This window comes from Takifugu flavidus, chromosome 12 (assembly GCF_003711565.1).
Source record: "Takifugu flavidus isolate HTHZ2018 chromosome 12, ASM371156v2, whole genome shotgun sequence".
Classification (NCBI taxonomy): Eukaryota; Metazoa; Chordata; class Actinopteri; order Tetraodontiformes; family Tetraodontidae; genus Takifugu; species Takifugu flavidus.
In genome coordinates this window covers 2,040,915-2,054,600 of record NC_079531.1, presented here as the reverse complement: position 1 = coordinate 2,054,600, position 13,686 = coordinate 2,040,915, and the positions used below count along the sequence as shown (strand labels likewise).

The 13,686-nt window shown below is 46.1% G+C and overlaps 3 protein-coding genes and 2 long non-coding RNA genes across 6 annotated transcripts in view; 3 read left to right on the top strand and 2 right to left on the bottom strand.

Annotated features, from left to right (window-relative positions):
• Positions 1 to 436: 436 nt before the first annotated feature.
• Positions 437 to 4,028, top strand: LOC130534593 (oocyte zinc finger protein XlCOF6-like). The gene is made up of 4 exons (XM_057048902.1): positions 437 to 1,009; positions 1,210 to 1,547; positions 1,704 to 1,773; positions 1,890 to 4,028. The coding sequence occupies exons 1-4, from the start codon at positions 592 to 594 to the stop codon at positions 3,461 to 3,463; spliced, it is 2,400 nt and encodes a 799-aa protein (XP_056904882.1). The 5' UTR covers positions 437 to 591; the 3' UTR covers positions 3,464 to 4,028.
• An 81-nt stretch (positions 4,029 to 4,109) lies between these two features.
• LOC130534604 (zinc finger protein 431-like) lies at positions 4,110 to 7,873 on the top strand. 2 transcript variants are annotated; one of them, XM_057048923.1, is made up of 3 exons: positions 4,110 to 4,308; positions 5,382 to 5,703; positions 5,779 to 7,873. In XM_057048923.1, the coding sequence occupies exons 1-3, from the start codon at positions 4,183 to 4,185 to the stop codon at positions 7,212 to 7,214; spliced, it is 1,884 nt and encodes a 627-aa protein (XP_056904903.1). In that variant the 5' UTR covers positions 4,110 to 4,182; the 3' UTR covers positions 7,215 to 7,873. The 2 variants fall into 2 exon arrangements, with proteins under 2 accessions (XP_056904903.1, XP_056904905.1); XM_057048925.1 differs by having other exon boundaries at positions 4,170 to 4,437.
• LOC130534665 (uncharacterized) lies at positions 4,184 to 5,199 on the bottom strand. Its single transcript, XR_008952929.1, has 2 exons — positions 4,722 to 5,199; positions 4,184 to 4,650 (listed from the first exon to the last, which is right to left on the bottom strand). It is a non-coding gene; the product is annotated as an uncharacterized LOC130534665 (long non-coding RNA).
• A 478-nt stretch (positions 7,874 to 8,351) lies between the features above and the next one.
• The window catches only part of LOC130534669 (uncharacterized), a 9,965-nt gene continuing 4,630 nt past the window's right edge, over positions 8,352 to 13,686 (bottom strand). The window contains exons 2-4 of the long non-coding RNA XR_008952934.1: positions 9,963 to 10,089; positions 9,237 to 9,907; positions 8,352 to 8,820 (exon numbers count right to left, since the gene is read on the bottom strand). This is a non-coding gene — a long non-coding RNA (uncharacterized LOC130534669). The remainder of the gene's footprint in view (positions 8,821 to 9,236; positions 9,908 to 9,962; positions 10,090 to 13,686) is intronic.
• si:dkey-182i3.10 (gastrula zinc finger protein XlCGF57.1) lies at positions 8,426 to 12,788 on the top strand. The gene is made up of 8 exons (XM_057048927.1): positions 8,426 to 8,683; positions 9,253 to 9,351; positions 9,632 to 9,833; positions 10,043 to 10,113; positions 10,303 to 10,422; positions 10,571 to 10,670; positions 10,968 to 11,713; positions 11,786 to 12,788. Exons 1-8 carry the CDS (start codon positions 8,528 to 8,530, stop codon positions 12,050 to 12,052), a joined length of 1,761 nt encoding a protein of 586 aa, XP_056904907.1. The 5' UTR covers positions 8,426 to 8,527; the 3' UTR covers positions 12,053 to 12,788.

Genomic DNA, 13,686 nt, shown 5'->3' with positions numbered 1-13,686 from the left:
TAAAATATTAAATTTATGTTTATGAAGTTTGTTACATATTTCCACAAACCTCAAGTTAATTGTTTAGAAGTTTCATTAGTGTAATTTTGAAGTTCTCATTATATATATGATAGATAGATAGATAGATAGATAGATAGATAGATAGATAGATAGATAGATAGATAGATTCAAAGATAGATAGATTCAAAGAGTATACTAATAATAATAATAATAATAATAATAATAATAATCGTACTTTTAGTAACGATCGTGTCTTTTTCTACAGTTTTCTACAGTAATCCAACATCGCAGTTTGAATAAAAAAGGGGAAATTTATTGAATTGAGAGAATCAACGCTAATTTGGAAAAATCTATCTGAGGAACCTGGTGGGATTCTTTGAAATGCAGTCGTGACACCCGGAACCGGATGTTGTAGATGGAACCGGATATTGTAGACGGAACCTTCAGAAGTGAACACAGGTCGCCATGTAAATGTAACAAGATTTACACGGAAGGGAGTATTTTTGTTTGTTTGAAGTTGCTGTTCAACTTTAAAATGTTATAAGAAATTTTGGACACAGAAGACTAAGTGTAGCATTTTGTGAGAGAACAATGGAGGACAAATTAGCCAGCGAAGTTGCTTCAATCGTTGAAGTCGCAATTCAGTCGACTGTGTCTGTTTTCAAAGACGTCTGGACGAAAGAGGCGCCAAACACGGTATGGGAGGACGCAAAGTTGGGTGGGATCCAGGAGATCCAAAAGTCTTTGGTGGTCCAATTGATGAAAGCGTTTGCGGAGTTGTACTCCGAGCTCTGTGACGAGAACGAGGCCCTGCGGGCGAAAGTCGAGCACCTGGAAGATGTGGTGCAGAAGAAAGCAGGGCAGCTGGAGCAAGAGCTGGAGGCCAGGATGGGTCAGCTGGGCAGAGAGATGCAGCAACTGGAGAAAGAGCTGAAGAACATAAGTGAAAGTAGCATCAGGACGCAGGGAGCTCCCACCCACATCGTGCCTCAGGATGACCCTGCAATAGGTGAGCAGCCGCACTATAACTGCAGTCTGGTTTTATTCCAGTTTAAACAGGAAAGGTTAGAATGACATTGTCAAAACAAGATGCTTGCAATGATGTTAAGTGACGTGAATGTGGAAGCCATATTCTTTCCTCCTACTAGAAAAGATAGTTGCATTCTGATGATTAAAATTAAGGTTTATTTACGTCAGTTATTTCCACAGGGAACCAACCGTTGCCTGTTTCCAGCAGTCTTCAGACCGGCCTGGATAGTGAAACAAAATGCACCACAACTCCCCTAGTTTCAACAGGAGAGCCCGCTGCTGTGTACGTGGTCCCCAAACCTGCCATGGCCCCAATGGAGGTTGATGGCTCAGGAAGCTCTGCTTCCACTGTTGTGGTCATGGGCACGGAAGAGATTGTTACCCAGGCCGCCACACCATCAACATCTCCCTCTGAAACTACTCAACTCATCCTCAATCCAGCTGTATCTCCAGAATCCACACCTCAAGACACCCCCAGCTCAGACTCTGGCATCATCAGCAATGTCGACTCAGCACGGGTAAATGCTTTTTTTGTTGCTGTTGTTCTAATGTTCTATTTGTTTTCAGTGTTTATTCCCCTTATAGGGGGAAACAGGTGTGGTGCACAGAGCCTTGGGGATCCGTGCATGTGCACAGCAACTGTAATAGTTTTGGTTTATTTATATACATTGCAGAATTTTATGGACGATGGACCATCTAGAGGAACTAGGAGGAGTAGAAGAGCAACTATAAAAACTGAAAAAGGTATTTTTTTTTAAATCCTGTGTGTTTCCCTAAATGATATAACCATTGAAATAAAGTCTTGCCCAGTAATAATGGTAAAGAATAATATTTTACACGTTTCTCTTATTCATTTCTAGTTTCTGCCATGTACAGTGCTGAAGAGAGAAAACTCACATCAGATGGCGCCGAGGAGAAAACTGCTGATACAGAGTTGTCTTGCGACCAGTGTTTCGTCATGTTTCACTGCAAAAGCGAATTGAAGAAACACATGAAAACCCACAAGCAGAGTTTTCCCTGTGACCAGTGTGGCAAAACTTTCACTGAAAAGAAGTCGTTGCAAAACCATCTCTTGCGCCACGAAAGCAGCAAAGCGCCGCTGCCCTTCCCCTGTCCGCGCTGCAAACGCTCGTATCGAAAAGAACAGTCGCTTCAGAACCACCTCAAGCGCCACCAGCAGCTGAAACCGCCAAAGCCGTTTTCGTGTGACCAGTGTGGGAAAACCTTCAGAGTGAAACCGTCCCTGGAAAACCACCTGCTGCGCCACGAGAAGCAGAAGGAGACGCTGAAGTGCCAGCTGTGCGACAAGACCTTCAAGACGCCCGTCCAGCTGAAGGTGCACACGGCCGTGCACTCTGAGGAACGACCTTTCAGCTGCGCCACGTGCGGGAAGGACTTCAAGAGCAAAGACACCCTTCGCTTTCACCAGATGGTCCACACAAACACCAAAAAATACAAATGCACGATGTGTGAGGAGACGTTCAAATACGCCCACTCCCTGACGGTGCACAAGAGGAAGCACACGGGCATCACTCCCTTCGTGTGCTCCGTGTGCAACCGCTCGTACCGGACCGGCACGGCTCTGAAGAGGCACAGCCTCGTCCACACGGGGGAGAAGCCCTTCACCTGTCACATATGCGGGGCAAGATTCAGCTTGAACAACAACCTGAAGAGGCACATTCGCATCCACACCGGAGAGAAGCCGTTCGGCTGCCAGGAGTGTGGGAAGAGCTTCTCGGACAACACCAAACTCAAGTCTCACATGCTCATCCACGGTGCCAGAAAACCTTTCATGTGTGATCTGTGTGGCAAGACGTTCCTCTTCAACTGTAGGCTGTTGATCCATCAGAGGTACGTCCATGCCGACAGGAACGAGGACGCGAAGAACGCGCAGAAATCTCTGGAGCCCAGGAGGAGAAACAAGTCTTTAGTGAAACCATTCAGCTGTAAAATCTGTCTGAAGGGCTTCAGTGCTGCATATTCACTCAAACTGCATGAGAAGGGCCACAGTGAGCACAAGGAGTTCAACTGTGGCATATGTGGGAAGTCCTTTCACAATAAATACTCGTATGGTTACCACCAGAGGAGCCACGCGGGGGAGAAGCCGTTTGTCTGCGACGTTTGTGGGAAGAGATTTTTTCACGCCGGGAGCCTGAAGCAGCACGAGAGGATTCACACGGGGGAGAAGCCTTACAAATGCGATCAGTGCGGAAAGGCCTTCAGAACAGACGGGAATTTCTATAGACACATGAGGATCCACACCGGCGAGAAGCCCTTTGAATGTATGTACTGTCACAGGAAGTTCCACCAGTCGAATCAGCTGAAGTCGCACATGCAGATCCACACGGGACAGAAGCTCTACTCGTGCCAGCAGTGTGGACGAGGCTTCTCTGATTCCAGGCAGTTCAAGAAGCACAGCTGCGACAGCACTTAAGGAACGTGATCCTGGGCTCTGCGGCCTAATAAGAGGCTCACAGGTGTCCTCGTGTCCGCTCCGTTTGTGGAAATGGAACGTTAAGTGAAAGAAAATTGAACTAGTATTTAGGGCTAATTTAGTGTGCTGATCTTAGGTTAAAAAAAAGTTATTTTTTTCATTTAATTTCCAACACATTGTCATGCAATGCTAGTAACTCTCGCTGGTATGATAGTCGTGGAATTATAACAAACCTAGTGGCTGCTCGAGTCAAGGAATTCATCTAAATGATGGATACATGTATATGTTACAAAAAAGAAAGCTTATCCTGTATGGTGAGATTAACAGCATTGTGAATGGCATTTATACTTTCAGTTTTCTTTCAATAAATGCAAATAATGAAAAAAAAAAGCCTAGCGCATACTGTTTACCTTGATTACATAGCTTAAATAATGATCAAATTTCTATGAAATTGACACTGCGATGGTATCAGGAGAGAGACAACTGGTGTATTTTGATAAAAGCAGAAAAGCTTGTTGGTTCTGTTTATATTTAATACATCATTAAAAGTTCTTATAATCTGCAATTGTGAACTTTTTGGGATATCTTCATGGAAGCCGTTAAATAACTTTAATAGCTTTTATTTTGAAGTAGGAAGTTCGGCTACTTTTGCCGATTCTACTTCCGCCACAAGTGGCGCTGACTTGGCGTCTCTACTAAGTCAAACGGACGCTTGTAAAATGGAGCAAAATATTTTTTATTTGCAAACAAAGTTCATCATCGAGACAGTTCTAAAAACTGCTGCTGACGTCATCGGAACAGCAAAAGTGAACAACACAACCGGGGAACCGAACGTTCGACGTGAGGTGAGATTCGCATCCCCGCGTCACCCGGTGAATTGTAGCTTTTCCAGCCTCGTTCGGGTCCAGAGGTACCGTCGAGGATCTGATGCACAATGAGCCAGAACTTCTGCAGAGATGTTAAACCCTGAGGAGGTAAATTAGGCTGCGTGTCACGACAAAGATGGCGGCCTGTCGTCAACAATCTCAATATTATCAGCAATAACTGAAACCAACATCAGGGTCCGGAGCGGAGCAGTAACTCATCTATAGAATCTTCATGGGTCCAAATGGACCTTCATTTTTAAATAGACGACACTAGACTGGGAGAGTGTTGGTGGGGTGGAGGAGGTACCTGCTGAGAAGTATCTGTAATTCTACTAAAGTACCGAATTTTACCACTTTTGCCGCCCTAGAAGAACTCGAACAGCAGCACAGACCTGAAACACCTCCAGAGTGGAATCACCTGCTTCCTGACCCATCTTCACCTCTTCATTCTAATCTGTTGCTACTTATTTTTTAGCCATTTGACAGGTCGGTGCCGGCTGTCGCGTCACCTCCTTGGTGGAGGTCGTGACCCCGTGTCAGTATAAGCGGCTCATCCCTAGTCCTCCTGTCCAGGACCCCCCGTTTGACGTGCAGACCACAGTCTCGGTCTCTGTCTTCACGATCCGCTGTAGAAAACCTGCTTCAGTGTTGCTCTTTGTCCCTCCAATATGGCGACGGCTGGATTGATGATGCTCCATGAGAACCCACTAATTACCCATTAGAACAGCTACTAAAACATTCCTTGACCTCTCATAAATGTCTAAAGGTCGTATCATTTGTATGGCATCTGTTGTGCCTGTTAACGTACATTAAAATCTATAATATTGGCCTTGGTAGATGATAAAGCTTTCACAGGTGGTAACATTTAGTCTTTAGTCTCTTTCTAGATTAATTTCATATCATTTTTAAAGTTTTAGTACAATTTGCTGGTACTAGAATATGTTATTTAAACTGGAGACGTGTTAATGACCTGCTGTATTCAGGATGTAAACACATTTTAATATTTTATAGATGTTGTTGCTGCTGTTTCACCTCTGTTGTGACTCCCACAGCCCGGCGTCGTGGACACGATGGCGCGTGAGGCAACGCGAAAGGTCAGCGCCATCTTCTGCCTAATGTCTGCAGCCCTGCAGAGCCAAAACCAGGCCCTGAGGGCCAGAGTGGGACAGCTGGAGAGGGAGCTGAAGACCGCCACCAAAAACTTTGAAAATGCCACCACCTGGAGGGAAAATGTCTTGAGCGGCTGTCCCGTTCTGTTTGAGGAGAGCGGCCTGGTCTTCATCTTGAAACTGTTTGGGAAATTGGAGAAAAATCCACATAGAGAAGATGCAGCAGGATTCAGAGCCGTCCCTCTGGTGCAGGACGGATCCGATGGTGGGTTGAATTCCTAATCCACCACTAAACTTTGTCCCTGGTAAAAAATCCACATCTTTTTCTTTGCTTCTGCAGACACTGCACGGAAAAACAAACCTGGCCGTCCAAACGCACCTGAGGTGAAGAAAACGGAGAAGGTTTTTGCGTGCGACACCTGCGACAAGAGCTTCAGCAGGCGCTTCCATCTGCTGAAGCACAGGAGCACGCACGAAGAACGGAGGCTGCATTCCTGCGACCAGTGTCCCAGAAAATTCCGGACCGCCGTAAAGTTTGAGAACCACCTGCTGCGACACGAGGAGAAGAAGCGCGCCTCGTACAGGTGCCAAGTTTGTGACAAGACCTTCAAATCCAGAATGAATTTAAAGACTCATCAGGTGGTCCACACCGACCTCAGGCCTTTCGCCTGCTCCACCTGTGGGAAGGCCTTCAAAACAAAGCGCAACCTGCAGGCCCACCAGGTGGTCCACACGGCGGAGAAGCCGCACAGGTGCTCCGAGTGCGGGCAGAGTTTCAGGTACGCCGTCACCCTGCAGTGCCACAGGAGCGCTCACAACGGCGAGCAGCCTTTCAAATGTGGCGTGTGTGGCAAAGCTTTCGCAATGAGGAGGTCCCTCCGGACGCACCAGGCGGTCCACCGAGGCAAAACATTCACGTGCGAGACCTGCGGCGCCGGTTTCACCCTCCAGCAGAACCTAAAGAGGCACCTTCGCATTCACACAGGTGAAAAGCCGTACACCTGTAAGGTCTGTGGCCAGGGCTTCATCCAGGACAACAAGCTGAAGGCGCACATGCTCCTTCACGGCGCCACCAAACCGTTCATGTGTGACCTTTGTGGGAAGACGTTTCTCTACAACTGCCACTTGCAGAAGCACCAGAGGGCGAGTCACGTCGAAAGACTCGGCGGCGTCCGGAAGAGACGGGCTCGAGAGCGGCGGAACCGCAGGGTTGTCTACCGGCTGGACCGGACGACGGTAGACATGACGCCCTTCAGCTGTAAAACGTGCCACAAGGGCTTCGACTGTGCCGGTTCCCTGAAGAGACACGAGCTCATCCACACGGGGCAGAAGCAGCACAAGTGCGAGACGTGCGGCAGGGCTTTTTTCTACAAAGCTACATACGACTACCATCGGCGGATCCACTCGGGGGAGAGGCCCTTTGTCTGCGACATTTGTGGGAAGAGGTTTATAATCCATCAGGCTCTAAAGTCCCACAAACTCCAGCACTCCGGAGAGAAACCCTACAAGTGTGAGCAGTGCGACAGGGCCTTCAGGATCTACACCAACTTCCTCAGACACACACGCATCCACACGGGAGAGAAGCCCTATGAGTGTGAGGTGTGTGGGGTGAGGTTCAGACAGCAGGGACATGTCAAGTTTCATATGCAGGTCCACACAGGAGAGAGGCCTTATTCCTGTAGTGGCTGTGGACTCGGGTTTTCAGACTCCAGACAGTTGAAGAGGCATAGTTGCCATGGGGACGAAGAGGGAAGGAGCCAACTTCCTGCATCCTGACTAGACTCTTAAAGGATAATTCTGCATTTTACTGTCAGATGTGAAACTTGGAAAGTTTCCTTGTGCCGAATTTACATTTGTGCGTCAATCTTCCATCAAAATGAAAATGCAACAATACCATAACCTGAAAATTAATGCAGGCACGGTTACAAAAATTACAATTATTGCAATTGAATATAACATTATTTATACAGGTGTGAATGCTGCTGTTGTTATTATGTATATCCATGTTATATGGTCGTTTATTAATTTTAGAATTATGGTTTTTGGTTTTTTTTTAGAAAAATTAATTACCACATTTAGCAATTATGTGTACGTTGCAACGTTAACCACTGGATGGAGACAAAGAGTCGTGCCGCTTATTACACGAAGGCTGCCGTGTCAATTTAGTCATTTTGCATTCAAACCAGCTTTTCCTAAACGTCCCAACTGGTCTATTGTATCTGCCTTAGAGACAAAATGTGGCTACTTGCAAGCGGAGAGGGTGGCCGAGAGTTTTATCTGTTACGTTGATATTCATGTCTCGATTTTTTGACTGCAGTAGTTGGTGTTGCCACTAGATGGCGCCTACTCTGTTGCTGCTGCGTTAGCGCGCCCCCTCCTGGTAAATATGAAGGCCTGCAAGCAATAAAATGCGTCAAGTTAAAGGTTATATATAATCGGAGTATTTCTGGTGTCTTCCTTTAAAATAAGAGTAATACAAAAACTAACGCTCAATGATGCACAATTAAACGCACAAGAAATTAGTCAAAATACTAATATGAACTGCATTTTCATATAGTGTGTATATATATAGATATACATATATATAATCGAATTAAAATTAATTATCCCGATTCCAATTGTTTAAGTGATTTCAGTGTTGCTGTAGTGTATAGAAAATGTTAAATTATTTTGTATATTTTTGCTATTCCCAATTTGGGCCATTAGAGGGAAGTAGAGTTATATTTGTAGAAGGAAAGTATAGTTTAATATTTAGCAGTTTTTCTAGTAGAAAATGGATTATTGGTAGATATAGCAATTGAAGTAGTAGTATAATTTTAAAAATGTGCATATGTATATTATAATCGACATAAAATTATATTGTAAACAACTTAAAATTAGACATAAACGGTTATTAACGACTAAACAAACAACTGGGCGTGTGGGGGCTTTTATTTTGAAAATAATGGAGCGCCGGGACGGAAGTCGGGCTAAAATCTAAACATTACTTTGAGTTTTCCCCGCATTAAGAGAATAAGCAAATGTTATTCGTTTGCGTTAAAGCCCTAAAGTTGTAACAACAACATAGGTAAAAACATCCCTTAGTCAAGATGACCGACGTAGCGGTGCGTGTGAGTGCTATTTTGGAGAAAATTGTTGATTTATCCGTCATGGAAATTGGAAAAATTGTCGGCGTTTCCGATCCAGGACAGCCAGAAGAGTCACCTTGCTCTGCAGAATCCGCGCACAGCGCATCGCCTGAGACGGTTGGTTAAAGAGGAAACTACTGGCGTCTGTTGACGGTGTCGGTGATGTGTTGACGTCTCCGCCATGGCTCTGCCTTTCCAGCTCAGCATAGATATAGACGAGCTAGCGTGCTGCATATAGTTTACACCCCACGTCCCTAAGAACACGAGATCGTTTATATTATAGCGCAGATACTTGATATGCAACAAACATCTCAAATTAAAGCCTGTGGAGAAGAATCCGCAAGTGGTCGCCATTTTGAGTGGAAGGGCAGGCGTTTGCTTTTCTATCTGCTGTATGTCTACAGGCGGCTCTTCATCACAGTTACAGTCGCTGTTCAAATCAATGTCCGTATTGAGCCGTGTTTTCCACTCATGCACAAATGTGAGACACAGTTACTCTCTTACTGACTTGTCAAATAACCCAGTTATAAGATTAGAGAGTCAAAGGAGTCATACACTTTAAGATCATTCATGTCGAGGCTGTTTAATAACTGTCCAACATCATTTAACCGTTCTTCATGTCTCTGTGCTGTGCATGCAAACCCTGCAATATTATCCCAAAATATGATACCAGTCCCTCCTGGCAGGTGGTCCAGTTCAGGCTCTTCATGTCGTCTCTTGCACAAGAAGCTGTGGAGAAGATCTGCCAGCTTTTCCAGGACTGCTCCTCAGCGCTGCAGCTGGAAGTATGTTCATCCACAGCGTTGGCATATTTATGGCCTTTTGAGAGAATAGGTGTCTTTTTATTCGCTGTCTTTCAATTGCTGGTGAAATATTCAACATTTTGTTTTGGACTGTTTTCTTGCTGCTTTTCCCCCTCAATAATAATTGTTCTTTCTTACAGATGATAACAAATGGCTCCATTATTGGTATCAAAATAGCTGCTTATTTATTTATCTTTGTTGGCCTTTTTAAGTGTGGATGTTTGCAATATTTTTTTGTAAAAAAAGGGCTTTGACGTTGTAGGTGTCACAGGGTGCTGCACAGACCGAGGAACTGAGGAGGAGACTGGAAGCAGCCAAGACGGAACTCCGGCGGCTGCTGGACGGCTGCAGGAGACAGAAGGATGTGGAGAGGTTGATGGAGGGAGGCTGCAGAAGTCCTGCTACCAATGGAGCGGAAGGAGAGGCAGTTCAGAGCCAGCACTCAGAGAGGAGGAGTCCAAGAGGTGAAGCTTTTATCCTCCGCTGACATTTCCAAGAGAAACAGGCTTTTGCCATTCAAAGGAAACCTCTTTAACCTCTGTAAACTCAAATGACAAATACATTCACTGAGGTCCCGCTACGTTTAATCTCACCTTTTCTCTCTTTTGTACTGTTTCACGAAAGAAACATGATATGCAACAGAATTGTGAAGTTGATTTTGGAACATTTCTAGCTGCCACAGGTGGTGATGCTGCAGTGAGGAGATCCCCCATCATCCACCTGTGGAAAGGCAGAACATATGAGGTAACCCCTTCATGCTTTTATTCATTTACATGAGCATAATTACAGTCAGTACTGCATTTAGTTAGTGTTTTAAATGCATGGGTGTTTCCCCGAATGTTCACAATGATAATGGAAGATCTCATTTGAGCCCCAATCTTTAGGTTTAGCTGACCAGCCATCATTTATAACCACCTTGTCTCTTAATCTCAGGACAATTTGCAACATGTGATAATAAAAAAGGAAGGATGGGAGGCGTTTGATGAGCACACGTCCTCAGCTCAGTTCTGCGATGACCCGCATCAAGGCACCTATGATGACCCAGATTATCAGGTTAATTCAGCTTTTCTATTTCTATGTGAGTTTAATCCAGTTGTCTGGAAGTGTTTGGCCACTTTGTGCCCATGAAGGCTGGTGGCCACTAATGAGGTTTTCTGTAGTGGGCACTGATGTGCTAATCTTTTCTTTGTTTTGGTTACAGCCTGGAGACGGGGATGGGGACGACACAGGCTTCACTCCCAGACCCAAACGCTCCCTAAAGCTCAAGCCTTCTCGGGGAAGAATGAAGAGGGCCAATCAGAGTAAGAACCAGCAGCCTCTGAGCTGCAGGTACTGCAGGGGAACATTTACCGAGCTCCTACAGTTCGAAGCCCGTCAGGCTGTCCGTGGGGCAAACACGGAGAAGCAGATTCAGCGCTCTCAGTGACAGAGGTCTTTCTATTCCAGCGAAGCCTGGATGCACACTTGCTGCTTCACCCAGGCTGCTGTTCAGCTTTATGGCCTCACAATCTCCCTTTTTTTTATCTTTCTTATTAACACATAAATCAGGCCCTCCTAATTCCTGATTCCTGATACAGTGCTTTTGCCTTCTTACTTAGGTATGAGGCCGCACACATGTGACGTCTGTGGGAAGGGCTTCACCCTGAAGCAGCTGCTGAGGAACCACCAATGTCTCCACGCCGAAGTCCGGCCGTTTCACTGCGAGCAATGTGGGAAAAGCTTCCACCGAACCCACTGCTTGAAAATGCACCAGAAGGTGCACACGGGCGAACGGGCGTACCAGTGCCACTACTGCAACAAGAGCTTTTCCATCCACGGAAACCTGCAGCGACACCTGCGGATACACACGGGGGAAAAGCCGTTCAGGTGTGAAACGTGCGGCAAGAGCTTCAACCAGACGGACACCCTGAAAAGCCACCAGCGGACGCATACCGGAGAGCGGCCCTTTGGCTGCGAGACCTGCGGCAAAAGCTTCATCCAAAAGAGCGCCTTGAAGATGCACCAGAAAACCTCCCACTCGGGCGAGAACTCGCTGGTGTGTGTGGCGTGCGGCGCCGCAGAGGCCTGCGTGGACTCGCTCCGCAAGCACCTCCAGACCCACGCGGCGGCCACGCCGTGCGCGTGCGTGCTCTGCGGCCAGAGACTGGGCTCCGTCACTGAGCTGCGCTCGCACCAGCAGCACCACACCGTGGAGCGGCCGCACAGCTGCGGCCTCTGCGGGAAGAGTTTCAACTCCTCCAGTTACCTCAAGGTTCACCTGAAGACGCACAGCGGGGAGAAACCCTTCTCCTGCGGCATCTGTGGACGGGCGTTCACGCAGCACAGCAGCCTAAAGTCGCATCAGGTGGGTTGGCAACGCCGCGGATGCGCTCCCTGTGGCACCTCCCACATGATTGAGATGATGTTTCTCTGATAGGTGGTCCACACAGGGGAGAAACCGTTCGGCTGCGACACCTGCGGGAAGTGTTTCAGCAACATCGGCAACCTGAACAGGCATCAGCGCATCCACACGGGGGAGAAGCCGTACACCTGCGACACCTGCGGGCGCAGCTTTAACCAGGGCAACAGCCTGAAAGCCCACCAGCAGATACACACCGGGGAGAAGCAGTTCATTTGTGACAAGTGTGGGAAGAGTTTCTCCTACCTGAGGAACCTGAAGGACCACAAGTGTTTTTACGTCTGAAGCTGGACTGGGATCAGTTTTATAGCCTTCCTGTTCTGGAAGTTTGTGGGAGAGTGATGGATGAGAAGTGTTTTTCATAAGAGATGCTGGAAATTTGATTTGTTGGTTTGAGAATTGAAGGCTCCTTTCACACGTGCAGCTTTTCCCAATAGATTCTGAGGTGGGAAATCTTCCCCCACAGCTTCTCACTTCAGGACCGGCTGTCATTTAGTAACACGAGAGGGACGTTTCCTGAAAGGACGTCCTGTGAAGGAGAGGATCAACTCTCATTCTCACACCTCTGCTTCCCGATCCGATTCCAACATTATCTTAATGCATTAGATGCATCTTATTTTTATTTAGGTGAGTGAATAATATTTTTTGTCTTCCATCAAAGAGTGAAGGAACCAAAAAAAAAAAAGCAAAACTGTGACCATGCACAACTTTCAGGACACTTCTTTACACACATTGTGTGAAGAAGCCTGAGATGGAAATGTTGTTAAGCCTTTAGATTCTGTTGTTTTGGAGATTAATCTGTTGAATGCCTGGAAAGAAATGACCTGATTCACAGTTACTGTAGATGCTACAAAGATAATTAACATAATTGTACAACTCGGGGCCTTCGGTAGTCGTTTTACATGCTATAAATCTTTTTTTGTTTGTTTTATTTGAGCAATATTGTAAAATCATAATTTGCGGTGATGCTTTAACAGGTTTGGTCCTGGCCTGAGATTAAAAATCTGCAAGTTTAATTAGACTTGTTATATGTTGGGGTTTTTTTTTTTTCCCTAAACAAATTAGAAACTTAAACACTTTCCATCTGGTCAAAAAGAGCATTTATGACAAACACGTGATCTGATGAACTGATACTCTTAATCAGACTTGTTTTAAACTCAGGTAGGTAACATCTAAAAGCAGGCTCAAAAAGCAGAAGTGGGACTCTTTTTTTTTTTAGAATCAGCAGTTGAAAAGGAAACGTTCTCGCAACAAGTGGTGTGGCGACTCAGCCTCCTCGTGTCACATGCACCACTCTACGTGTGAAAAGGAAGGGTAGGAAAGAAACACTTTGAGTTGCTGAACAGGACTCGCAGTGCTGTACAAATACAGTCCACATTGCTACATTACAACAGCCATGTCAGACATACTGAGTACTGCGTTTATATATATACAGCGTGTATAAATGCAGAAGTCTTGCTAATGACGGTTCTCTCTGCTGACTATGGCCTGGGGGTCGGCTCAAGCTCTTGGCTGAATCAATGCCTGCTGACGTGCTCGGGCCAGCACAGATCACTGTGATACACATATGCACACGCACGTTGCCCAAATGTGCATCTGAGGTAGACAACCCCCCCCCTCTCTCTTTTCCAAAGCCCATTAGAAATATTGACAATTCCACATCCACAGTTTTTTTTCTCCCCATTAATTGGTTTATACACAGCTGACTGGGCAGTGATACCCTGAAACACAATGTTCAGAACAGCCTCCAGAATCCATGATTATATGGACCGGTGCTTTGGTTGTTCTTTCCAGCATTGATTTGCTTGGTGCTTTAGCAGCGCGACGCTGCAGCCACAGTACGGCTCATTGTTTCTCTCCGACAGGAGATGAGTGTCAATCAGCTTGGTGTCGCCTATTATCTTGGTCCAGCAGCAATC